The following is a 26,861-nucleotide window of genomic DNA, read 5'->3' on the forward strand; positions in this document are numbered from 1 at the left end:
AGGTGGCACACGAGGGGTGGCCATGCATGGCAGACAAACAGCATGCATACCTGCTTCGGAGAAAGTCACGCCGGCACGACAGTGGTAGTTCAGCAGCTTGAGCATACAAAATCTCAACCGGGATGGTGTAAAAGGCACCCATGGCCAAATGGATGCCACGATGGTGGATAGTGCTGAGACAGCATAAACGGGATGGGTGTGCAGCGTCATAAACATAGCACCCGTAGTCGAGTTTCAAATGAGCGAAGGACCAGTAGAAACGAAGGAGAGTGGTTCAATTGGCACTCCAGAAAGTGCCATTGAGGACACGTAGGACAGGCTGCCAGGTAAGACACATGGGAGGACCAAGAGAGTTTCCTATCTAGCATGAGCCCCAGGAATCTCGTAGTTACAACAAACGGAAGGGCAACAGGACCAAGATGTAAAGCTGGTGGAAAAACCATTTGTGCTGCCAGAAATTCATACAGACGGTTTTGTCAGTGGAAAAGCAAAAGCCCTTGTCAATACTCCAGGAGTAAAGATGATCAAGACATCGCTGAAGATGCCGCTCAGTGAGACAGGTCTGTGAAGAACTGCAACAGATGGCAAAATTGTCAACAAAAAGAGAGCCGGAGATGCCGGGCAGGAGACAGGTCATTATAGTGTTAATGGCAATAGCAAAGAGGACAACCCTCAGGATGGAACCCTGAGGTGCACCATTTCCCTGGAAAAGGGTGTCCGACAAGGCAGAACCCACACACACCTTGAGCATGTGGTCTTTTAAAAATGCCTGAAGAAAACAGGCACCCACGGAAGCCCCATGTGTAAAGAGTATGGAGGATACTAGTTCTCCAGCAGGTGTCGTAGGCCTTCTCCAAATCGAAAAACATGGCCACAGTCTGGGACACGATGTATCTTGATGAGGCAGCTATTCTTGACGAGGCGGGCTGTTCAAGAGATCCTGATAAAGGAAAAAGTGCCTTACCCAGTCGCTAGAAAGTTACTGGCTAGTCGCAAACCCTGCATTCTCCCATCTGGTATCTATAGTTCCATTCTTGTTACCCCTCGCTCCATGAATACATGGCCACGCAGACATGCGACCTCCAATTCAGCTCTGAGGTTGTGAAATTGCCCAGTGTCAAGTTAGCATCACCATCCCCCCCATCCAGCTGTGCAACAAGCCATAAAACTCTCACCTCAAGGGCCACCAGCTACACAATCGGTTGGCTGGAAAGAGCAGAAGGAGTACTCCTGTGAAGAATTCCTCTGTCACTCCAGCCAAACACCCGAGTCTTCCTCTAACCAGAAAGGCTCGAAGATGTCCACCAAAGGCAAACAAACGGTCTTCTCCTACACTAACTCGAAGATCCTCTTCGATGGTGTCACCACGTGATGCCTTAGCCCGGTCAGCCTCCATGTCGCCGGTGCGCACCAACAACCATTTTTCAGAGTTGGACTCCAAAGACCAACTGCACAAGCAAGCTGAGACTTCTGTGGACCCCAGGATCCTGCTGCTTCTGTGCTCTCTAGTAGTGACTCTTCACCAGCTGTCACTTAGCAGCCACCAAGGTGACACCCCTACATCTCTTCCTCATCATGACTCTCCTCCAATGGCACATTCGCGGCCTTCAGCCCCACAAAGAGGATTTACTGCTTCTTTTAGCACTGCAGTGTCCCCTTGTACTCTGCCTTCAGTAAACAAAATTGCGCTGTTACAATCACTTTTAGCTTTCACATTTCTTACCGATTCATTTTGACCTTGTCCCTGAGGTCGGCATTCCATCTCATGGGAGCGTCATGCTGCTCATACGGAATGACATTCATAGTCAAACCATCTTCCTGACTACTAATCTCCAAGCTGTTGCATTTCGCCTTTCCCTTCCCCACCTGACTTTTTCCCTCTGTGCCATTTATGTAACTCCATCATTCGATGTCACCAGGGCAGACTTCCTTCAGCTTATCGGGCAGCTACCTCTCCCATTTTTGCTACTCGGTGACTTTAATGCGCATCATCCCCTCTGGGGTTCTCCCAGGACCTGTCAGAGAGGTGCCCTCTTGGCAGCCCGCCTCAAGCAGAATAGCTGCCATTGCAGTTGATACAATGGGGAGAAGGAGATGGACAATCACCCTTGTGCACGTCCCTACCCAGGTGACACATTTGGCTGGGTGTAGACAAGACATTCTAGTGTAGTTGAAATGATGACACTGGTAGCAGTGCATCATGTTCAGAATGTACGGTCGGACTGTGGTAAATTCATAGTCTGCTTTGATCTTGGAACACCGCTCTATCAAAGGCGAGAAAAAGAGTGCAGGTGGGTACTAAGGAGGAATCACCCGATGGACAGCAATGACTCCCTGATCAGAGAGGAAAGATTGGATTTTGGTCTCGGTTGTCCCATTGAGCAGCCTAGTGTAAATAACACCACAGGGAGAATTCAAAGTTCTATGGGCCTTGACACGAACAGGATAACAGTGGAGAAGCGAGGCAGCAAGCAGTAGTTGTGATTGAGAATCAGAATTGGTCTCCAAAAGCAAAGTTCCATTCCATAAAAGAGAGCAGGATTTCATAGGGCCAGCAATTGCATCAACACCTTTCTGAATAATAAACAGATTTACTGTGGTGAAGGACTGACCGTCTTCAGTACATGAGACCACGAGGAACCGTGTTGCAGCTGGAAGGGTATTTGAATCATTAGCCTCCATTCGTTTACATTTTTTAGACAAATCCCCCACAATTGCCAGAGTCTCCGATGGCACGCTCCTTCCAACTGTGTGCCCCCTTCACAAGGGGCCGCACCCGTCTTAGGCGACTGTTCACACCTCCCGAACACCTGACAGAGGGACCAATCGGCAATTTGAAAAGGTTATAAGGTCAGGGAATCACCCCTCCCTGAGCCTGGCCTGTACTGGAGATACGTGCGAATCCTACATGTCGACCCAGGGCTGGGAATTACACGTTACTCAGTCACCTGTTATGCATCAGGCATGTGGGCCGGCCTTCAGGAGCACACAGGGAGGAAGAAGAAAAAAGAGGATCCTCAAACACTGAAGTGGAGGAATGAGAGGAAAAGGGAAACAAAGGAAAAGCAAGTGAAAAACAAAGGTGAGACTGTTTGTATGTCAGTGACAGAATGCAGAATATTTCCTATAACACCCCAGACATATTCCCTAAAGGAGGAGAAAAAGAATAGCAAGTGGATGGACATACAGCTTGGAAGGGAAAAAATGCTGCAAAGGCTGGGGCTCCATGGCAGACAGGCACGAACCTGCCACAGAGTGGCGAGCCCCCTGGGAGGTCACGTAGGTGGGGTAGGAGTCAGCAAATGGATAACACACGGGAAATTGTTGCTCAAGTATGTACCAGAGAGAATGGACCATTCAAGATGAAGGGCAAGCTGGGCAGTGCAGAAGGATAGGTCCAAATGGGAATAGGTGTGCGTGGAGTCTGAAACAAACATGGGTGCTCCTGCGTTAAGACAGAGGAGGTTAAGTTGATTGAGGTCAGGCAAAAGGGCACTTCTCAGACAGGTTCTGGGAGGAACACAAAGGGGATGATGTGCACTACAGCAGAAAGATAGCTGCCCAATAATCTGGAAGAAGTCTGCTCTGGTGACATCGAATGACGGAGGGATATAAATGGTACAAAGGAAAAAGGTCACGTGAGAAAGGAAAAGGTGAACTGCAACAGCTTGAAGGCAGGTAGTCATTGAGATGGGTTTACTATAAACACCATCCCGTGTGAGCAACATGACTCCCCCATAAGATGAAATGCTGTCCTCAGGGAGGGGAGGAGTAGGGGGAGATAAAAACGGACTGGGAGGAAATACAAGAGCTCAAAGTGGTTGTGAGGACACAATTCCCCCCCCCCCCCCCCCCCCCGCCCCCCTCCCAAGAGGTAGAAAACAAGCAGATGCTGCAATTCTAAGAGCAGCTGCAAATCGTCTTGGTTTGATCAAAGGTCACAAACATTCCATTGAAGGAGAGCTAGAATGAGGAAAGAGGAGTAAGGAAAAAATGAAGGGGTGTCACCTCAGTGGGTGCCGAGTGCCAGCCTTCGAAGACACACTGCTACAGGGCACTGAGACAGGAGGATCATGCTCCATGAGGTCTACAGAGGTGTCCACACTCTCTCTGTTGACGTGTGGAGTCCAGGGCAGAAAAATAGTTGACTGTGCGCACTGACGACATGGAGGTCGGCCGGGTGAGGGTATCATGTGGTGACACCGTCTAAGGGGATCTCCTAGTCTGTGGAGGAGAAGACCATTTGCCTTTGTTTGACTTCTTGGAGCCTTTCCAGTTGGCAGAGGAAGACTAAGATGTTTGTTGGCTGTAGGGACATTGGAAGTCATCGCGGGAGTATTCCTTCTGCCCTTTCTGGCCTGTCGGTTGTGTAGCTGGTGACTTTGCCCCGGGAGGCAATTTTTGGTGGCTTGTTGCACAGCAGGATGAGTAGATGGCGATGCTACCATGACACTGGGCGATTTCAAAAGTGCAGTGCTGTATTTGAGGTCACATGTCTGCTTGTCCATGTCCTTCATGGAGCAAGGTGTAGCAAGAACAGTATACTAAGTGCCAGATGGTAGAATGCACCATTTGCGATTAGTCAATACTTGTGAGCGACTGGGTAAGGCACTTTTTCCTTCACCCAGATCACCTGGACAGTCCACTCATCGAGATACATGGTACAATCTCGAAGAAAGAGGCGCATAATCATCCTCGTGTGCATCCCTACCACAGGTTGCACATTTGGCCAGGTGTCGACAAGATATTCAAGTGTGGTTGAAACAGTGACAAGGGATGCAGCGCATCCAGTTTGGAATGTACGGTCGGACTGTAATAAATTAATAGCCTCCTTTGATCTTGGACAGAAGCACCACTCTGTCAAAGGTGAGAGAGAGTGCATGTGGACACTAAGGATACATCTACCTTTTTCATCACATGATGGATGGCAACACCACCTTGATCAGAGAGGTACACTCAGATTTCTGTCTCAGTCAGACCATCGAGCAGCCTAGTGTAAATAACATCACGGGAAGAATTCAGAGTTTTATGGGCCTCGACACGAACAGGATAGCTGTGGAGAAGTGAAGCGGCAAGCAGTTGTGCTTGAGAATCAAAAGTAGTCTTCAAAAGCAAAGTGCCATTGCATAAATGAGAGCAGGATTTCACACGGCCAGCAACTGCATCAACACCTTTCTGAATAATAAATGGATTTATTGTTGCAAAGGACTGACTGTCTTCAGTACGTGAAACCACGAGAAACCAGTGCAGCTGGGAGGGTTTTTGAATCAGGAGCTTCATTCCATTTATGTTTGGTAGATGTGGACTGTGTAGATGATGATTAGCTCATTGTGAGACTGTGAGCATCTCCGATGGCACACTCGTTCCAACGGGTGGGGGGGCAGAGGTGGGCTCACTCACCTTAGGTGACTGTTCACACCACACGAATACCTGACAGAGGGATCAATCAACAATTTGGGAAGGCAGCAGCTCAGGCACTCAGCCCTTTCTGGGTCTGGCCTGTACGAGGGGGTACATGTGAACCATACCTGTCCACCCAGGGCTGGGATTACATATTACCCAGTCACCTGTTACGTGTCAGAGGTGTGGGCTGGCCTTCAGGAGCGCACAGGGGGGAAGAAGAAAAAGAGGAGCCTGAAACGTCAAAGTGGAGGAAGGATCTATATCTATATCTACATATATACTCCGCCAGCCACCAAGCAGTGTGTGCCGGAGGGCACAATTTGCGCCAAAGTCATATTCCCCACTCTACTCCACTTGTGGAATGCGCGAGGGAAAAGCGACTGTCTGAACGCCTCAGTACGAGCTATAATTTTCCTTATCTTTGGATGGTGATCATTGCACGATTTGAAAGTTGGTGGTAATAATATATGCTCTACATACTTGGTGAAGATCGGATTTCGGAATTTAGCAAGCTGCCCCTTCCGTTTAGCGCACTGTCTATCTGCAAATGCATCCCCCTTCAAACTTTCTATCAGATTTGTAACGCTCTCGCGATGGCTAAATGTACCAGTCACGAATCTTGCTGCTCTTCTTTGGACCTTCTCAGTCTCCTGAATCAGATCCAACTGGTAAGGGTCCCATACAGACGAACAATACTCTAAGACTGGATGAACTAACGTATAGAAAGCAATTTCCTTTGTTGAAGGACTGCACTGCTTCAGGATTCTACCAATAAACTGCAACCTAGAGTTCGCCTTGCCTGCTACTTGTGTAATCTGATCATTCCATTTGAGATCATTTCGAACAGTCACACCCAGATACTTGATGGATGTTACTGCTTCCAAAGACTGGGCATTTATTTTGTACTCTTACATTAATGGGAATTTTCACCTTGTTATATGCAGTATGTTACACTTACTAATACTGAGAAATAACTGCCAGTCATTACACCACACATTTATTTTCTGCAAATCCTCATTGATTTGTTCACAACTTTAGTGTGATGCTACTTTCCTGTAGACAACAGCATCATCAGCAAACAGTCTAATACTGCTGTTAATACCATCAACCAGATCGTTTATGTAAATCGTAAAAAGCAGTGGACCTATTACGCTGCCCTGGGGCACACCTGAAGTTACACTTGTTTCTGCTGAAGTCACCCCGTTCAGGATGACATACTGCTCCCTGTCTGTTAGAAAACTTTCTATCCAACCGCATATGTCATCAGATAGACCGTAAGCACACACTTTTTGGAGCAAGCAACAGTATGGAACTGAGTCGAACACCTTTCGAAAGGATAGGAGAAGGTGAATGAAGAAAGGAAAAAAGGAACAAAAACAATGGTGAGACTGTTCTTAGAGAAAAAGGAATACCAAGAGGAAAGATATGCAGCATTGAAGGAGAAAAATGCTGGAAAGGCTGGGGCCCCGTGGTAGCCAAGCACAAACCTGCCAAAGAGCGGTGAACCCCCCTGGGGAGAATAAATGTTATGAGCACCACATCATAACAAGGGGTGTTCTGTTGCTTCAATCATGCTTTTGCATCACCTATCACTCATCTGTAGGAGAGTCACTGCCATAGTTATATTTCATTTATTATTTCCACTCTTGAATTTCCATGATTGAATTTTAACACATTCTTTTATGCTTCTGACAACTCATAATACAGTGAAAATTGCTTCTGAATTAGCATTTCTTACTTTAGTTTTTTCTGCTAGTCTTGCGATGGTTTTTAACACCAGTTAATAAATTATATGTCCTCAAAATGCCTCATTACCTGAGATGAGGGTCTGCGTAATTCAGTAGAAGGTAAGATGCATATATTGACTACCAAATGCAACTACCGGGTATTTATAATTGAAGTGCAGCTACTCACAGAGGTAAAATGCGGCCTGTAATTATTGTATGGCAGCAAAAGTTGGTAAACATTTTAATGCAGAACTAATTTACACTGGAAAAAAATTACTTGCAATTCTGGCCACCAGGTGCAACTCGGGAACAAGGACATACAGATATGTTTCCATATGTAGTGGATTAGGAATGGGATGTGGGCATAAAAGGTCAAACAAGCAAGAAATGCACGATACTGATTTTATTATTAACCACTGGTTATGCAATTTGTCCAATAGGAGCACTGGGATGTCGATGAGATGCTGTATAGTGCCATATTTGCACTTGCTGGCCAAAACTGGAACTAACTTTTTTCCAGCACACATCAGTTCTGCATTAATGCATTAACAGATGTACCAAATTACAATGCCGTCTAATAACTGCAGCCCGCATTGGATCTCGGTGACTAGCTGCACTTTAATTATAACCACCTGGTGTTTACAATTGCAAGCAGCTACAGAAACTTACCTGGTAAGCATCAATGCTCTTTTTAATATTCTCACGATTTACTTTCTTGTCTGGAGTAACTAACTTGCTGTACAAACGACCAATGTGACAATGTGCATTCAATGCAGGACGTTCAAGATCCTCACTTATTGTGTCAGGAAATTCTTTGGTGCTGTAAAAAAAATGAAACATGTCACTTAGCAGACAGAAAACTAATACATAAAACAAATGGAAAATATGGTGTCAAAAATATGTAGGAAACATAATTATTTAAATTTTAACAGGTGAAACCTCTATTCATCACACATTTTGTGAGCACACTTTGTGTGGTACCTGATGAGTATAGCAGAATCAATAAAAAGAGGGTGTACAGCTTTCAACCAATATTAAGTTGCTTCAAGTTGCTACTGATCTTAGGCCAGCATACAATACAGTGACACTGGCATTGTTGTCCCCATCATATTTTGTGTCCGCAAGCTCAGTTTTGTTTCCTGTGTCATTCACTGTGTGTGTCACATCTGCTTTCATAAACAAAAGCAGACATGCTAGACTATGCGCTGTCTGCTAATAAAGTAAAATGAGGTTGGAAGCAATGGAAAATTGTCAGTGTCAGTGCTGTCACGAACCTTTGATTTGTATCAATTCAGCTAGCCCCCATCAGCCACCAAGCCAAATTGCTCCAACAAGTGTGTGAATAATATAGTTTAATGCGTGCTCAAAAATTATCAATACTAATCAGTTAATTCCACACATAATGTAAATTTAGGTATGCTGCCTGGTTTTGTAAATGACTGACTGCATAATGCTTTCATAAAATGTTGTGGAAGCAAAGACATAAGAGAATAACAAATTAATACATGCAGGCAAAAACGAGTAATAATAAAAATGAGCTGTAAAAGGGCATCTGATTTAGCACAGAACATATCAGTTGGTAGGACATGTTCTGAGGCATCAAGGGATCACCAATTTAGTACTGGAGGGCAGCATGGAGGGTAAAAATCGTAGAGGGAGACCAAGAAATGAATACATTAAGCAGATTCAGAAGGATGTAGGCTGCAGTAGGTACTGGGAGATGTAGAAGCTTGCACAGGATAGAGTAGCATGGAGAGCTGCATCAAACAAGTCTCAGGACTGAAGACCACAACAACACCTACAAATATTTCCTACAGGGCAAAAGGTTTCCCAAAGAACACCTACAAATAATTGCTACAGTTATGCAACTAATGCAATAATCTACAGTGGAGAGGGAGAGAAAGAGGGGGGGGGGGAGAGGGAAGGGGAGGGAGGGAGGGAGAGAGGGAGAGAGGGAGGGAGGGAGGGAGAGAGAGAGAGAGATTTTAGGGCAATGAATGGTGATGTTATTTAAAGTAGTCTGAGGCAAACACAGTTGACATTCATAAAAGTTAAATCATCATAGAACAGAAACTGAAAAATCTTGCTCACTCTTTCCCATATCCACTTATAGTCACCCACACAATTGTACTACCTTTCCAATTAGAAACACAGTCACCGCCCAAAAACCTTCTTAAAGCTTCGATGCAATAAAAGAGCAAAGTAACAGCTCAAGATTTTGTTTTCTTTTTTTGGGGTGGGGGGAATTCTGTGTGTGAACTGTCCCAATAAAATTTCATCCCTAATAATTTAGGGAACAAGTCAGAGATTTCAAATAATCTTAAAATTCTCTATAACATTTGTTTCATCACCTGCTAAAATAGATGGCAGCTCATCACGTAAAGTAGCTCTGCCCTTCTCTATGAACCTAAAATACTACTTGTCGAAATAAGGCACGTGGAAGTCTGTTCACAATGAAGTATCACACACTAGAGGGTCCTCTCACTGGAGCCCCAATGGGTCAATGTCTCACTTATAGACAGGAGAGATGGATTTCATTTTGTCCAAGTGGCTTCAAGGATATACAGTTCAACAAAATAGGTGGTTTTACAAGGTACAGTTTATTTTCAGTCAGTGGCAATTGCTCTTCTTCCTACCAGCACACGACTCTGTACATCAACAGTTAGGTGGTAGGGGATGATGTAGTAGCACAAAGTACATTGGGATTTTCAGTACACTTTTTCATGGCTACTGCACCTGATAATTTGTTTCCCGGACTGTTCATGTTTTCTGATACCCAGTAGGCTACCACAACCTTCCCCAGACATTTTAGGCATACAAAGCTGTCCTGGGTAGTGCTGGGCAGAAGGTTGCTCTGGGAGTTGGAACAAGAATTTCTCAGCACAATTAAGATTCTTCGTCTCCACTGTCCAGAAGTTTGCATGTAAGTCCACATCAAATGCAGTGTATTCACTTGGTAAATGGATCTTGAGGACACATTCAGGGAACATCAAAGATCAGCCAAGTGGAACCCCTGTTTGGGAAATCTGTGCATACTTTTGTGCGATTTAAAATTTTATGAATAAGCTATTCAAAAATGTACACAATAGTGACATAACCCAATAAACAAAAAATAATCCTGGGCCTACTCAGTAACCAGTGCAACAGTCTGGTTGAACAACGGGTTATGGTTGGTATGTGCCCCACATCAAGTGTGACTATGTCACACTTTGCATAAATCACAAATGATAGCAAGTTCACATGCGAATTGTAAAAATCAGTTTATTGGTAGGATAAGCCACAGTCTGAAACGCTGAAAATTCTGGAGCAGTCAAATAGCTTTAGATTCCACAAGGACCTTTAAACATAGCATCCCACTTTTTATTCTGCTCCTTTAACTAATTTATTTATTTTCTTTTTTTTTTCCCTTTAGTTTATCAGCTGAATATTCTATGGGGTGATTTTTTTCCACTGTGTACAAACTTCTAGAAATTGATTGATGAGAGGATAAGAAACAAAAAAGGACTAGTGAACTTATGCCCAGAAATGAATGGTTTTCATGCTAGAGGCCATTTAGTCAGTCATACTTTGTTACAGAGATTGTGGTTTAATACATGCTGTACCATGCAGCAACAGTTACAGTATGTGTTGAAAATGGTTTCCATGTACCTCAACATATGTGCGTTCATGCCGTAGGGTGTACTATTTCACATTCATAATGGGCAGGCTGGATCCGAAGAGTGTCAAAGGCTGCATGAATATGCTGCTCCAGTTTCTCCATTTCTGGAATGTGCTTTGCACACATGATACTTTTGAGATGGTGCCAAAACCAGAAATAGCACGGGATTAGATCTGGTGAACAAACAGAACATGTAGCTGGACGCCCTCATCCAGTCTGTGGACCAGGGAAGACATGATAGAGATGCATCTGGACATTAAGTGGGCTGGAGCACCATTATGTAACAGCCACATAACACTTTGAATTATCAGTGGCATTTCTTCCAGCAAGCGAGGAAAAGTCACCCACAAGAAACGCCAATAGTTGCGGCCCGTTAGGTGACATGAAGGTAAACTAGTCCCAAAATATGGTCACCAATTATCCCTGCCTACACATTATGGCTGCACCGACGCTGATGATTCGCTGTCACCATACCATGGGGGTTCTGTATACTATCCCACAGATGACTTGTGAAAGTTGAAGATACCATTCTGCATAAAGTGGCCTCATCTGTGCATAGGATGGACAAATCCTGGACTCATGGTTGCCTGAAGAAACCAGTGAGAAAACTGCTCCCCGATGTGAAAAGTCTATTGCTAATAAGTCCTGCACATGCTCTAAGTGATAAAGATAGTAGCAATTGACATGGAGAATGTCTCACTCGGTCGTCTGGCTTACCCTGTAATGGCAGGCCAACTGCCTAGTACTGACACAGAGGTCTCCTTCCACAGAGCTAATAACATTTTCCTCCGAGTCTGGGGTCCGAACATTTCCTGCTTCCTGAAACGAACCTATCTCAGACAAATGGCAAAAGACTGTTGCAAACATTGAATGCTGTGATTGTTGTTAGTGGGGATAGGTCTCCTAATATAACCTTGGTGGCCGCTGCCCATTGCCATTTGGCTTTCTGTAAGTAAAAACTATGTTGGCAAGCTCTCGATTTAAATATGGAACCATTATGTACAACACTGTATCACATCCACTACAAGGTAGTCAGCAAGAGAATTTAATCAGACACAACATTACCAATTACTATGACAGGAGAGGGCACTCGGGCACGACGTATGAGGAACAGTGCCACCCTTTAGGAGGAAACCATACATACTGTAACTGTCATTGCATAGTACAGTGTGTATTGGACCGCAGTCTCTGTAATGAAGTATGAGTGAATGAATGGTCTCTAGCATGGAAACCATGGATCTCTGGACATAAGTTCACTAGACCTTTTGTGTTCTGTATCCTCTCATTGATCAGTCCCTAGAGTTTGCACACAGTGGAAAAAACACCCTGTATATACCCAGTGTACAGAAGATGGCCAGATTGTTATTTCTCTAAGTAATTCATGTAAATTTTGTTGTCCACATCATAAGTAATACTTTGTTGATGCCAATGACCTTATTAACTTTCTATAGAACATTTTTCTCTGGGATAAATTAGTATCTGAAGTTGTCTCCTTAGTGTCAAAATAAGCTCACCATACCCAGCCTTACATGAAAATCAACCTCAATGTTAAACACACATCCCAGAGTACATGCTGCTGGTGGATGCAGCTGAATGATCATCATGGATGGTATAATGCAAACACAACCAGTATTATGTTAAGAAGCAACAGGAGCAGTTTTCTACTAGGGATGGTCAAAAGCAGAAACAGTGGCCGAGCGTAGCGCTCACCCCAGCATTGCCAGTGACCAGGGTAGACAACGGGACAAGAGTGAGAGGTTGGACAGAGAGCACACTGGCGATGCTGCAAAAGCATCACACAGCCATCTTCTAATGTGCATACCACTGCAGTGGATAGTGGTTAGAGGAGGAACAAAAAAGTCTGAAAAGTCCTAAAATGAATGGCACTGAATCGGAGTTCTTGCTATGGAGAGTGCTGCACCTTCAATGGCTATGGAACGAATGACAGAGCTTAATGAACTCAATGTTGAAAAAAGGGTTGTGATAGGAAGGCCCAACCAACCTACATCGATGGGGCTGTCCAGTATATTGTGCCTCCAAGTTAAAGTCGCACACCTTTTCTGCACCAAAAAACATTTCTATTTAACACTCTCTCCAAGGACCTGAATTCTCTGCACCAAATTATATTTCTATTTAACACTGTCTCCATAGACCTAGATCCTAAGGGCTTCAAAGTTGCTTGTTAGAAGGCAAAAGAAAAACAGTAACATGTCTTTTAAAAAATGCTGATTCATTAGGCCTGGCTTATAGTACCAGGTAACGGCACCTTCCAATGGTTGCAGTAAAGACTTCAATGGTAGCAAAGGTGGAGAATATGAACTCTGAAATGGCAAATCTGTTGAAAAATGTATCCTGTTGTCCAAGGCTATTTAGACAGAGGGCATGACAGTGCCACACGTTAGTGGTGGTACCTCAACAGCAACTATTCCATGTGTCAATGGTGGCTAAATCAATAAAATTCCAGGCTCGCAACCTGGTCTTATTATGGGAATTCACAATTTACAAAATGTAAAGTTTATATCAGGGATGCACTGCCACAAATGATGAATCCACTACTACATTTGTAATGCATTGGGATCTAGGGTTCTGGGCAGCCTCAACATTCGCAGCAAATAAGAAGTGGAGTGTATTGAAATGCCTTTAAGTTCAAAGATAGGTTTGGATGGTGGTGGTTGTTGGGATGTTTAAGGGGGACTAAACAGCGAAAGTCATCAGTCCCCCATTCCAAAATCAGGCGAGCCGAAAATCTACGGAGCAGATAAAAACCAAAGGGGGAGGAGACGTCCCCCCAGGCGCTAAAAGAACACAAATGCAGCAACAAACACTACAGACAAGAACAGGACAGAGGAACACCAGACAGAAAGAAACAGAAGAGAGGAGGATGGCCGGAGACTGGTTGACTGACCATGAGAAAAAAAAAGGGAAAGAGTCAACCATCTGACGGCACACCAGAACAGCAACAGACACAAGGACAGAAGACACAGAAAGGGAAAGGCGCAGGACCTCCCTAAATCGAACCATAAAAACGACTACTACGGATAAAATGTAAAACATTGTCAGCCATGGAGGCATCGTCGGATAAAACCAAAGCCAAAGTGCCCGGGAGATTAAAAGATTGCCGGAGTGTGCGCAGTCGAGGACACTCCAGCAAAATGTGGCCCACCGTCAGCCGGGACCCACACTGACACAAGGGGGGATCCTCCTGACGCAACAGATGGCCGTGCGTCAGGTATGTATGGCCGATGCGCAGCCGACACAGGACTACCGAGTCCCTGCGAGAGGCCCGCAGGGAGGAACGCCACACATCGGTCGTCCCCTTGACAGCCCGCAGTTTATTCGGGGCTGTCATGCCACGCCACTCAGCAGCCCACATCCCAATCAGCTTACGGCGCAACACCATCTGCTGGTCGCGAGCCGTAAGGCCGACCTCCAAAGCCGGGGCGTCGATCGCCCCTTTGGCCAGCCTGTCTACACGTTCGTTCCCTGGGATGCCAACATGACCAGGCGTCCAAACCAAGACCACCGAACGACCAGAACGGGCAATGGCGGAAACAGTCTCCTGAATGGAGGACACCAGAGGAGAGGAGGGATAGCAGCGGTCGATGGCCTGAAGGCTGCTCAGGGAGTCACTGCAGATCACGATGGACCTACCTGAGCAGAAACGCATATGCTCAAGAGCGCGCAAGATGGCTACCAGCTCTGCAGTAAAAATACTGCAGCCAGCCGGCAAGGAGCGTTGCTCAACATGGGCAGAGTGAGCAAAGGCGTAGGCAGTGCGACCATCAACCAGGGAACCATCAGTGTAGACAGGCTCACAGCCCGGAAATGATTCGAGGAGCTCACGAAAACGGCGACGGAGGGCCACAGGCGGAACCGAGTCCTTAGGGCCCTGTGCCAAATCCAGACGGACAGATGGCCGGTACAAACACCAGGGAGGCGTAGGTGTACGGACCCGGAAGGGAGGCAGAAGAGGGAATGACCCCAGTTCTGACAGCAGGGACTGGACACGGACAGCTACGGAAAGCCCAGACCTAGGTCGCCGTTCGGGCAGATGGAGGACCATGGCAGGGAAAAGCAGGCGACGATTGGGATGGCCTGGCGAGCAATGAACGTGAGCAGCATAGTCGGCGAGCAGACGATGGCGGCGAATCCGCAGCGGGGGAACCCCGGCCTCCACCAGTAGACTATCCACGGGGCTCGTACGAAAAGCGCCAGTTGCAAGCCGGACCCCACAGTGGTGTATGGGGTCTAACAACTTCAACACTGAGGGTGATGCAGACCCATAGGCCAGGCTCCCGTAATCAAGCCGAGACTGCACAAGGGCTCTGTACAATCGCAGCAGCGTGCAGCGATCCGACCCCAAGACGTGTGGCTAAGGCAGCGGAGGGCGTTGAGGTGCCGCCAGCATTTTTGCTTCAGCTGAGTAATATGAGGAACCCATGTGAGCCGGGCATCAAACACGAGTCCCAAGAAGCGGCAAGTGTCCACCACTTCAAGCAGGTGGCCGTCGAGGTAAAGTTCAGGATGAGGGTGGACCGTCCGACGCCTGCAGAAGTGCATAACCCGAGTCTTGGCAGCAGAGAACTGAAAACCATTAGTCAGAGCCCATGATGCTGCCTTGCGAACGGCGACTTGCAGCCTGCGTTCGGCAACTCCCGTAGTCGTGGAGCTAAATGAGATGCAGAAGTCGTCGGCATACAAAGAAGGAGACACCGACGACCCCACTGCTGCAGCCAAACCATTAATGGCCACTAAAAATAAGGAGACACTCAACACCGAGCCCTGCAGGACCCCATTTTCCTGTATATAAGAGGAACTAGAGGTGGCACCGACTTGCACCCGGAAAGAGCGGCGCAATAAAAAGCTTTGAAGAAAAGCCGGGAGCCGACCACGAAGACCCCACCCATGCAACGTGGCGAGGATGTGATGCCTCCATGTGGTGTCATACGCCTTCCGCAGATCGAAAAATACAGCAACAAGATGCTGACGTTGGGCAAAAGCCATACGGACAGCAGATTCCAGCCGCACCAAATTGTCCACTGCAGACCGGCCCCGACGGAAGCCACCCTGGGATGGAGCGAGGAGACCGCGCGACTCAAGGACCCAACACAAACGCCGCCCCACCATACGTTCGAGCAATTTGCACAAAACGTTGGTGAGGGTAATGGGACGATAGCTGTCCACCGCCAGTGGGTCCGCACCGGGCTTCACGATGGGGACAATAAGACCCTCTCGCCATTGCGACGGCAACACGCCCTCGCTCCAAATGCGGTTAAAGATGGTGAGGATGTGTCTCTGGCAGTCCCTGGAGAGATGCTTCAGCATCTGCGCGTGGATGCAGTCCGGTCCTGGTGCTGTATCAGGGCAATCGGTGAGGGCAGCGAGGAGTTCCCTCTCGCTGAAAGGAGCATTGTATGTTTCATAATGACGCGTGTGGAATGAGAACGGCGTCCGCTCGGCTCGCTCCTTTAGAGAGCGAAAGGCGGGGGGATAGGATGCAGTCGCAGAGCTCTGAGCAAAGTGCGCGGCTAGCCGTTCAGCAATGGCGGCAGCGTCCGTGCAGACAGCGCCGTCCAAGGAGAGCCCAGGGATACCCATAGGGGTCTGGGAGCCATAAATCCGCCGGATCCGGGACCACACGTGCGAGGACGAGACACGGGAGCCCAGGGAGGAGACGTACCTCTCCCAGCACTCCTGCTTACGCCGTGCAATAAGACGACGGGCGAAGGCACGGAGCCTCTTAAAGGCGATGAGGGTCTCCAGAGACGGGTGCCGCCTATGACGCTGGAGAGCCCGCCTACGGTCGCGAATAGCCTCAGCAATCTCCGGCGACCACCAGGGGACAGCCTTCCGCCGAGGGAGGCCAGAGGAACGGGGGATGGCAGCCTCGGCCGCTGAAATGATGGACGTGGTGAAAACACGGACCACCTCGTCAATGTCACCCTGTGGTGGAGACGCAATGGTTACAGCGGAAGTAAAAGCTGGCCAGTCAGCCCTGTGGAGAGCCCAGCGGGGCAAGCGCCCAGAAGAATGACACTGTGGCAGCGACAAATAGATGGGAAAATGGTCACTACCACACAGGTCAGGATGCACCCTCCAGTGGAGGGATGGGACAAGTCCAGGGCTGCAAATAGAGAGATCGATGGCCGAGAACGAGCCATGGGTCACACTGAAATGCGTGGGAGCACCAGTGTTCAAGAGGCTAAGGTCGAGCTGAGCCAACAAATGCTCCACGGCCCGACCGCGGTCATCAGAGACAGTCCCACCCCATAGAGGGTTGTGGGCATTGAAATCGCCCAGAAGCAGCAATGGTGGCGGGAGTTGAGCCAGCAGCGCAGCCAAGACATGTCGGGGGAGCTCCCCATCCGGAGGAATGTAAACAGAGCAAATAGTAATAGCCGGCGAGAGCTCAACCCTGGCAGCAACTGCCTCTAAAGGCGTCTGAAGGGGTACTGGCGAACTACAGACAGAGTGGTGAACAAAGAGGCAAACCCCACCTGACGCTCGATGACAGACAGCACGGTTCTTATAGTATCCCTGATAACCGCGAAGCGCGGGGGTCCGTAGTGCAGGAAACCAAGTTTCCTGCAGAGCAATGCAGAGAACAGGGGAATCACTCAGAAGCATCCGGAGCTCAGGCAGGTGGCGGAAATAACCGCCGCAGTTCCATTGGAGAATGGGAGCAGGAAGGGACTGGGAGGGCGTGAATGCGACTAAGAGGCAGACAGCGCTTCAGAGCCAACTGCCACCACTGGGGGAGAGTCAGCTGAGTCCATAGGAGAGGCCCCCAAGGGTTCCGTGAGGGCGAGATCCGCGGCAGAGCCGAGGATCTCCACCTCATCCCCGGAGCCAGGACTATGTACAGCAGGCGGTGCTGAAACCGCCGGAACATCCTTCTTCTTGGACACATTCCGTTCCTTCTTCTCGCGTCTGCCCTTAGGGTGAGAGGGCTAGGAGAGCTTCTCTGAAGGAGTGTCGGAGGCTGACGACGACGCAGAAGCCCTACGATCAGCAGGTGGCGGAACCTTCAGCCACTGGCTGACATCTGGCGGGGAAGGAGAAGAAACGGAGGAAGGGAGAGCCCCGAGGGACCCCTTCCGCGAGAGAGGAACCGGCGGAGGCAACGCCGCCGGAGAAGGAGGGGGAGGAATCGAGCCTCCCAGTTGTGGAGCAGATGTCACTCCCGAAGTAAGCTTGGGGGGAGCGACAGAAGAGGGTTTGCCCCCAACTGCTAAGGGGGCAATAGAGGAAGGCTTGCCCCCAGGCACGAGGGGGGCAGACAGAGATACATGGCCCCGAGGGCCCACTGAAGGCGGCACAGATGAAGCGACAACCGTCGCTCGCGTGGGCGACGATAACGTGGCTGCAGCATAAGATGTTCGAAGGGAAGCAGGATACAACCTTTCATATTTCTGTTTAGCCTCTCGATAAGTAAGCCGGTCCAGGGTCTTAAATTCCATTATCTTCCGCTCCTTATGAAGAACGGGGCAATCCGGCGAGCATGGAGAGTGGTGCTCCCCACAGTTGACACATACAGGCGGGGGCGCACATGGAGAATCGGGATGAGAGGGGCGTCCGCAATCTCGACATGTAGCGCTGGATGGGCAACGGGAGGACATATGCCCAAACTTCCAGCACTGGAAGCACCGCATCGGGGGAGGGACGTATGGCTTCACGTCGCAACGGTAAACCATTACCTTGACCTTCTCGGGCAAGACATCACCCTCGAAGGCCAAGATAAAGGCACCGGTGGCCACCCTGTTTGTCTTGGGTCCTCGATGGACACGACGGACAAAATGCACACCACGCCGTTCCAAGTCGGCTCTCAGCTCGTCATCGGATTGTAACAAGAGGTCACGATGGTAAATAATCCCCTGGACCATATTTAAGCTACTGTGGGGAGTGACGGTAACAGGGACGTCACCCAGCTTATCACACAAGAGCAACGCTCGTGACTGGGCTGGGGAGGACGTCTTGAGGAGGATGGACCCATTCCTCATTTTTGACAACCCTGCCACTTCCCCAAACTTATTCTCCAGGTGTTCCACAAAAAACATAGCCTTCGTCGGAAGAAAGGAGTCACCATCAGTCCTGCTGCAAACAAGGTATTGCGGTACATAAGGCTCCCGCTTGGCACTAGATCGGCGTCCCTCCCATGGCGCAGCCAACGAGGGGAACGTCTGAGGGTCATATTGCACAGCATCGAAGTCGACTCTACCTCGCTTAGAGACGCTGGTGGCCGTGCGACCACCAGCTTGGTGTGATTTATTGCGCTTCATTGCGCCACATCCGCCCAGATGCCACCTACTCCGAACGAGGGCTCTCCCCAAGGGCGCCACCCAGCCAAAGCAACGGGTACCTGGCCGATATCCCGTTGCCCGGAGTCCCCGTGCCCCAGACAAGATGGGCACATACTCCTTGGCATGCATGGGGAGGAAACAGCTCTGGCATCTGTAGTGCGATCCCTGCGTGGTCAGGGGGCTACCACCAAGAGGGTACATGACGACCCCACCACAACGGACTGGCTACCGTGCTGGATTTTAGGTGTTTAAAGGGTCCACAGTTGTCGTAGGCGCGAAGAAGAAGAGTGCGCACAAGGCGAGAAGGAGACAACCCAGAAGATGTTGGGCGTAGTCCCCCCCACACGACAATAGGTAACATGCAAGATGGTGGAGCATGATGGACCAATACAAAAACACCACGTAAGGTGTCCTTCCCCAAATGGCACGCACTGACGACGGAAATTTGGAAGAAAAAAGGAGGTCAAACCCAAGAGGGGACCATCACAGAAGGCCGAAACGTTTGAGACTCCTTTTAGTCGCCTCTTACGACAGGCAGGAATACCGCGGGCCTATTCCTACCCCCGAACCCGCAGGGGGGGATAGGTTTGGAACATTAAGTATAAGTTCTCTTCTGAAAACTGTAAAACAATAGGAAATGGAATCATTTCTGTAGAAGAATCATTTACAAATTTTAGACTCTTAGATAAGAATGTAGTTGATACACAACTTTACAGAATTTATAAAAGGAAGCCAGCAGTGCAAATAATGGAAAACATGCAAATGGTTGAATCAACATTTTCTGCAAACAAAACAAAAAATCTGTAGACAGAGCAACAAATATTAAGTCAAAATCACAACATATGGCAAGAATAAAAGCTATACCGTTATAAACTGAATGAACATACAAATGAAGATAACAGATGAAATTTGCAGAAAGTAAACTAGTTTTGGGATTTTCTAAAATCTGAAGTCCCCACCATATATAAAAACAACAATAATATACTTCTTGGCAGTCCACATGTTGGGAAGTAAAATAAATTTAAGGATATTGTAGGCAAATATACAGCACCCTTAAGAACAAACAGAAATGGTAAAAGACTGATCAACATGAGTAATATGCTCCAGTTAGAAGTAATGTCCATGAATTTTTGCAAACTACCAAGAAACTACAAATCTACGAGAATTTCAGCTGGACCCCACATCAATATTCGTAAGGAATTTCAAGGAAATTATCAGTGTTAAAGCAATCAGAAACAGAATTTATTTCCTGTCTTTATCTGGCTATGGTTAAAATACATTTTCTCCCATATGAAATAAAAAAGAAGACCCAGAAAGTTATCAAATACAACTCCAGTAGAGCAGTATGCAAAAGAAAACGGAGAAAAATTTAAAGAAGAAATTTAGTCAGCTAAGAAAGGTGACTGGCATGAACTCCATGTACAAATTACCAAAGTGGCAGAGATACCTTAAGACTGACTAAGAACAAAATGACATAATGAAATGAAGAGTGTGAAGAAGCTCTATAAAAACGGGCTCAAAAATGGAAAGAGGGAAGGCTTTTTTTAAAAAAAATAAAGATAAAAACACCTTGAACATTTCAGACAGCAAATAAAAAAACATTGAAAGTAATCCAAAAAATAAAAAATGAAACAAAATTTCAAAAATCTCAGTTTATAAAAATCCAAGAAAAATTCCACCAAAAGTAATACCAGAAGTTTTTACCATACTTTCAAACACATGCTTAAAATATGTCAAGTACCAAGTATTTGTTTCAAAGTTGAAAATAGCAAAATTTGGTTAAATAACCAGGAAAATTGTGAAATATCAGCAAAATGTTTTGACAGGCTCTTGAACTGTCTAGTTCCAACAGTTAAATTACAATTTTTAGCAGCACCTGAATATTCTGAGGAGCATTTCCTGCCAATAGTGCTAGAAATTCATGAAGCCACCAACACACTCAACAACAACGAAAAAGTTAGTGATGAAGACTATCTATACAGAACAATTATTGAAATGTTCAGAACCAATGATTATAGGATACACACACTTGCTTTTGTTTCTGGAGGTCTTGGAAGCAAGAACAGAAATTTTTAAACACGATGCTTCTAAGCTCATTTGTCACAGCCTGTGGGATGTATGTGATATCTTGATGAAGTTTTCCTTTCAGTTGCCTTTCCACTCACAGAAACAAGAAAAAATTGCAAGGCGAGAGGTCAGGTGAATATGGTGGATGAGGAATGGCAATGACAGAATGTCTGGCCAGATACCGAGTAACAGATAAAGCATTACGTGGTCTTGCATTGTACTGCAGTAAGAACCTATCCTGAGAATGCCACAAATCAGGGCAGCAACAACAAATTGCTTGTCACAAACATTTCAAGACTTTGATGTAAAGAGTTTCGTTCACTGTTTAAACTGGAGAAAGATGGTGAACTAATCCTTTACTATCAAAGATTGCGACCAACATTGTCTTTGTTCTCCAAGGCTGTCATCTTACTTTTTTTGAGATTGGTGATCCAGGACTCTGCCATTCAACACTCTGATGCTTGGTGTGAGGGTCTTACTGGTAGCACCACCTCCATACCAGCAATAATCTTTGATAGAAATGTGGGATCATGCCTGGCTCCATCCAGTAGTTCAGCAGAAATTCTCCATCTTTCCTCTTTCTGTTCATTTGTTGGTGTCTGAGGGATGAGTTTTGCATTAAGTTTCTGTTTACCTAAATCTTCACGTAAAATCTTAAGACACACATCAATTACATTCTTCTGGTATCGCACAGACAGCTGCATGATGGTCTTCTTGCAATAACTGCCTTGCACACTCCACGTCTGCATCTGTAAGTTCTGTAGACGAGTGACCAGCTCCGGGATTGTTTTACCCTGAATCTCTGCCTCCATGAAACCTTCTGAGCCACTTGAAAATGCGGCTTCTTGAAAGTGCCTCACTTGCATATACTTGCTTAATGTCTTTCCAAGCTAAATGCAGAACTTACTTAATGTTTGCCATTGCATACAATCAGCATCCACTGTGTCATGATAACTAATGTGTCAAAAACCCAAACAAATGTGATCCTAAGCACAGCCCTGCCACCTAGTGAGTTTGCACAGAAACATGGAGAAGGTCATTTCAAGGATGCATACATATCAGGTAACATAAAAACACCATTTGTTCCCCCTTAGTAGTGTAAACTCAGAAATTAAAAAAAAAAAAATCTGTCCTGGAATTTTTCTGACAGAGGGAGTAAAATCATGAGAGAATTTAGTGTTAAAGCAAAATCAGAAAACAACATTCATGAAACACCATCAAATACAATATCTACAGTGAAATATATGGCAGAAATAATTAGTATTGTACAAGGGAATTGTGACTCAAGACGAGCACCAGCATCAAAGCCTCATGTGGCAGTAGGTAGAGGAAGCAAACTGTTACACAGTAGAAAGTGAGAACTGTAGTGGCAACTGTTGAAGATTTGATGCAGTCTGTTGCAGATATACTACGAGATTCATGCTTCTCTGACTGCTGTGTAGACATATGTAGATTGCTATGCACCTATGACAAGTACAGGATTTTCCAGCTGCTCACTGGAGCTGGCCTCTGTTGTGGTTGGTGTACTTTCATATGCACATTTCTAGGTACAGATTTTTACACACACATTGTGTGTACCAATTTCTTCACTGTAACAGTAAGTGATGTTGAAAAGGCAGGCACTCGTGCCTTAAACAACAAACTCCCTTCACCAGATGGTATACATCTGATTAATTTCCTGAATCCTCTTTCCTCCTCCATGTAACCAAATGGTCTTGCTTACAGACAGCAAGGCTCTCACCACAATTAACACACAATGGCATCATCTACATAATCATACAATGTAGGCTTACAGGCATTATTTGAATCCTAGGTGATTTCTGTTTTATGGGCATTGTACTGTGGTCCAGGGCATGTTTCTGCCCCTAACACTTCATCTACTAATGTTACAGACATCATCAAAGGCTATAAAGACTCAGACAGCAGGTTCAAACTTAAATAAGCCAACAAAGTCAAACTGTTTATATGTAACCACACAACAGTTGTATCGTGAAGTTATTAGATGGCTGCTTAAGATCACAGTCATGCCGACGCTTGAGAGGAAGGATTGACACTATTTGCTTTACTTAACACTAAGGTCCACAAACTGTCTAATATCAATCCTTGTCCTCTTTTGTTAAAATTGGTTTTTGTTTTGAATTTCTTATGTTTTCTCTGTACATCTTAGCACTGTAATGATATGACCCTGATAGAACAACAGTATTGGAGAAACAGATTTGGAAGTACTGTGGTCCTAGTGCATGACCTGCTACTGCCATTTCCACATTTCCCAGACAATGATAGCATTAAGAGATGGAACATTAGGCACAGAAAGGTGTCTTGGACCATGGCCTGGTGCCCAATAAACAAAAATCACCAAGGATGCAATGGGATGTTGTCTGACATTTACATGGCACTGTAGTGTTTGAGTGTGAGAGAGAGAAATCCTGGCATTTAAAACACCATAAAGGGCATAGGATGTAGTGTTAAGTTCCTGCTTAATACATTCTGTAAATTTGGATTATTTAAAACCAGTATAAATACTGCAAATGTAAGTATGTGAACCAAATTTTCTGCATCATCCTTCTCTCATGCCATCTATTAAAATCATTATTACCACTCTTCAAACTGTCTAGACACTACAGATCCTTTTACTTCTCTCTGTTTTCCTCCCCAACACCTTCAAATTTTCCATAGCTGATCTTCCTCAACCAGGTGACATACATTTTTCTTTTATTATCTATGCTTTAAAAAGCAATTTTAATTTGCGTGGTTTCTCCATTCTTTTTGGAAGTTTGTATGTCTTTCATAACTAATAACGCAAAAAATTGATGAGAAATTATTCCTTTTCGTTTAATGTATTTTTATTTATATCCATGATTACTTTTCTTTTTCACTGCTGAAAACCACCTTTTCACAACTTTTCTCTTTGCTACCATTAGTCCACATGCAATTTTATTGGCATCTAGCCTGTTGCAGTCTCAAACATCTAATTTTTATTGGCATCTAGCCTGTTGTAGTCTAAAACAAAGTACCACATACAATATTTACCTAATGTAAACCTGACAGGCTGACATTTTTTCCTGCTTAACAAAATAATATATAAATAGGAAGACAGAATGTAAATTTCTAAGATACTTGCCTAGGATCCTTAAGTGAGTCCAGGAAATGAGTAAAGTTGGCAATACTGCTAGAAGCCAAATGATTGATCTTGCGCAGAGCATGTGGTGTTGGTCGACTATCACTTGCTTGTAATCGTTCCAGTTTTATGTCAAGTATATCAGAGTAAGTAAGTGCCAATTCATACCACAGCTGTCTACATACAAGCATATAGTACTGTGGATTTAGCTGTTGTAAGACTGATTCCAAAAGATCCACACGTCGTTTATGCATACGACTCTGTCTGAACAAAAAGATAAGGTACCAGTTAAATAATGAATGTTTTAGATACTTTCATTCCTAAGAAAATATAACAAAATATTAACTGTAACTATGAAATTTATTCATACAATTATAGTTGTCTTTACTTCACACTTTTCTTAATCTATATAGGAAGGGAGGGCAGGTGGGAGGGAGGGAGAGATTTAAGGACAGTGGTCCCTTTATCTATCAAAATAGAGTACAGAGTTGGAAGAAACTGGTATATATATATATATATATATATATATATATATATATATATATATATATATATATATATATATATATATACATAAAAAAATAAGAAAAATAATAATATTAAATAGGAGACATTTCTTACTGTACTTCAAAATGATATTTATTTGGTCACAAACCAGCTTTCCTCTTCTTATGCCATTGTTGTGTGACAACTGAATGTTGTGAACACAGATAAAATTACGTGCACAGATAAAATTATGTGCATTCTTTTGTGTGTGCACATGTTGATGACTCAATGTTTTGGCTAGTCTGTGAGTGGTCTCCTTTATCCCTAAATTATTTACATCCTGGCAGAACTTTCCTTACTATACTTACATAGATATTATTTATACAGAAGATATGAAATATACAAATATGAGGATATGTAGAGTATTCACGTAAGAAAGAATTACATATTTATTTATTTATTTATTTAGACATGCAGAAATAGCCTCATTAACTAAAAAAGGAAACAAAGTTTTTTATGTGGAGCTACCTTTAATAACTGATGAAAAATAATTCTGAATTTAAATTAAATTTAAGTTATACAAATATTGGATTAAACCTGTAAATTCAGCTTTATTTATTTATCAGTTGTAGAATGTATCTCCACACGAAAAACTTTATGTTTCCTTTATTGTTAATGGAGGCCTTAGCTATTTCTGAATGACACAAAAAATAAATTATATCTAATACTTTCTAAGTAAACACGCTACATGTCAAGACTTCATGTCTTCTGTATAAATAATATCTGTGTAAGTCACACGTCATTTTATCTTTGTCCGTGACATTCAGCTATCTCCACACTATGGCCCAAGAAGCTGAAACCTGGTTTGTGACCAACTAAATATTATTTTGCAGAACATTGATAAGAGTTTCCTATTTAATATTATCATGTTCTGCCAAACACAGATGGAGAGTTCAGTCATTGTTATTAAATAAGAAGGTTTTCCTGGTCCTTGAGTTAAGACTGACAGCAGGACAAGACAAAGAAGAGAGTGGCAGAAAACATGATCTAATAAATAGCTAAGTGCACATTATGGACCGCACTATAAACTAAAATGCTCCTTCTTGTTATTAAAAAAGAAAAAAAAATTACAAATTATACTGAAAAATAAAGTGCTGCATATGCAGAAATATACATCAGTTTGAAAACACAAGCACTAAATAAATTACATAATATTGCAGTGGTTGTATCACAAGGTCCTCTGCAATCTACCATAATCCAGTCTCCACAAATCATGATCTATATAAGTAACTTCTGTCAGTTGTCTTTCTTGCATGGCCTCTACCATTACTGCATTCTAGCCTTTACTAGGTCTACCTTCTTTCTGCCTTCTTAGAGATCACCATACTCCTACTTTCAGAGGTATTCCCCCTACATCTTGTATGGCCATACCATTATAGTTGTTTCATTCCTAAGTGCCACACCAAAGGTGTATCCGTTCTTAGTAATTCACTTGTATGTCTTTGAATCATGTCCTTCCTTACTCATGACAATATATATCCTTTTTTTGAACAATGGAAGCTCCACGTAGGAATATCAACAATATATGAAAAGATAGATTGCTACTTACTGTACAGATGAGACCTTAAATTAAAAGACACTTACACACAAGCTTTTTGTTACAGTCTTTGCCAGAAAAACAAACACATACCATCCACTCACACACACATGACTGCCAACTTGGGCAGCTCTGGCCAGAGCAGAGTTGGTAGTCTTGTCAGTGTGAGGTGTGCTTTCTTGTGTGAGTGAATAGCTTTACCCTTTTTTTTCAACACTTATCTCCATATCTCTCTCTTTGGATTCCTCCACTAATTTTCTACATATGTAATTTGTGTTTTCTTCGTGTTCAGATGCAATCACTTGCTCATCCACAAGCTGAAGGTTAACATATACCCTAATTTTCAAATACCAGTTCAATACTTTAATTTTGTGTCACTGAAAGTCAGTAATTCAGTCTTTCCTGGAAGGTTTTAAAAACCTGCACTGATTTAATAGTGTCTTCCCACATTTTTAAATTATCCTGGTGATTAATCAATGAAATATTGTTAGCTGCACATTTTAGT

General features: G+C 44.8%; 1 protein-coding gene across 1 annotated transcript in view; it reads right to left on the bottom strand.

Annotated features, from left to right (window-relative positions):
- LOC126416423 (KIF-binding protein) overlaps positions 1–26,861 on the bottom strand; it is a 112,525-nt gene that overhangs the window by 16,259 nt on the left and 69,405 nt on the right. Inside the window, exons 4-5 of the mRNA XM_050084143.1 lie at positions 24,277–24,537; positions 7,800–7,950 (exon numbers count right to left, since the gene is read on the bottom strand). Of these exons, the coding sequence (XP_049940100.1) occupies positions 7,800–7,950; positions 24,277–24,537 (412 nt within the window). The remainder of the gene's footprint in view (positions 1–7,799; positions 7,951–24,276; positions 24,538–26,861) is intronic.

Source organism: Schistocerca serialis, chromosome 8, assembly GCF_023864345.2.
Source record: "Schistocerca serialis cubense isolate TAMUIC-IGC-003099 chromosome 8, iqSchSeri2.2, whole genome shotgun sequence".
In the NCBI taxonomy this organism is placed as follows: domain Eukaryota; kingdom Metazoa; phylum Arthropoda; class Insecta; order Orthoptera; family Acrididae; genus Schistocerca; species Schistocerca serialis.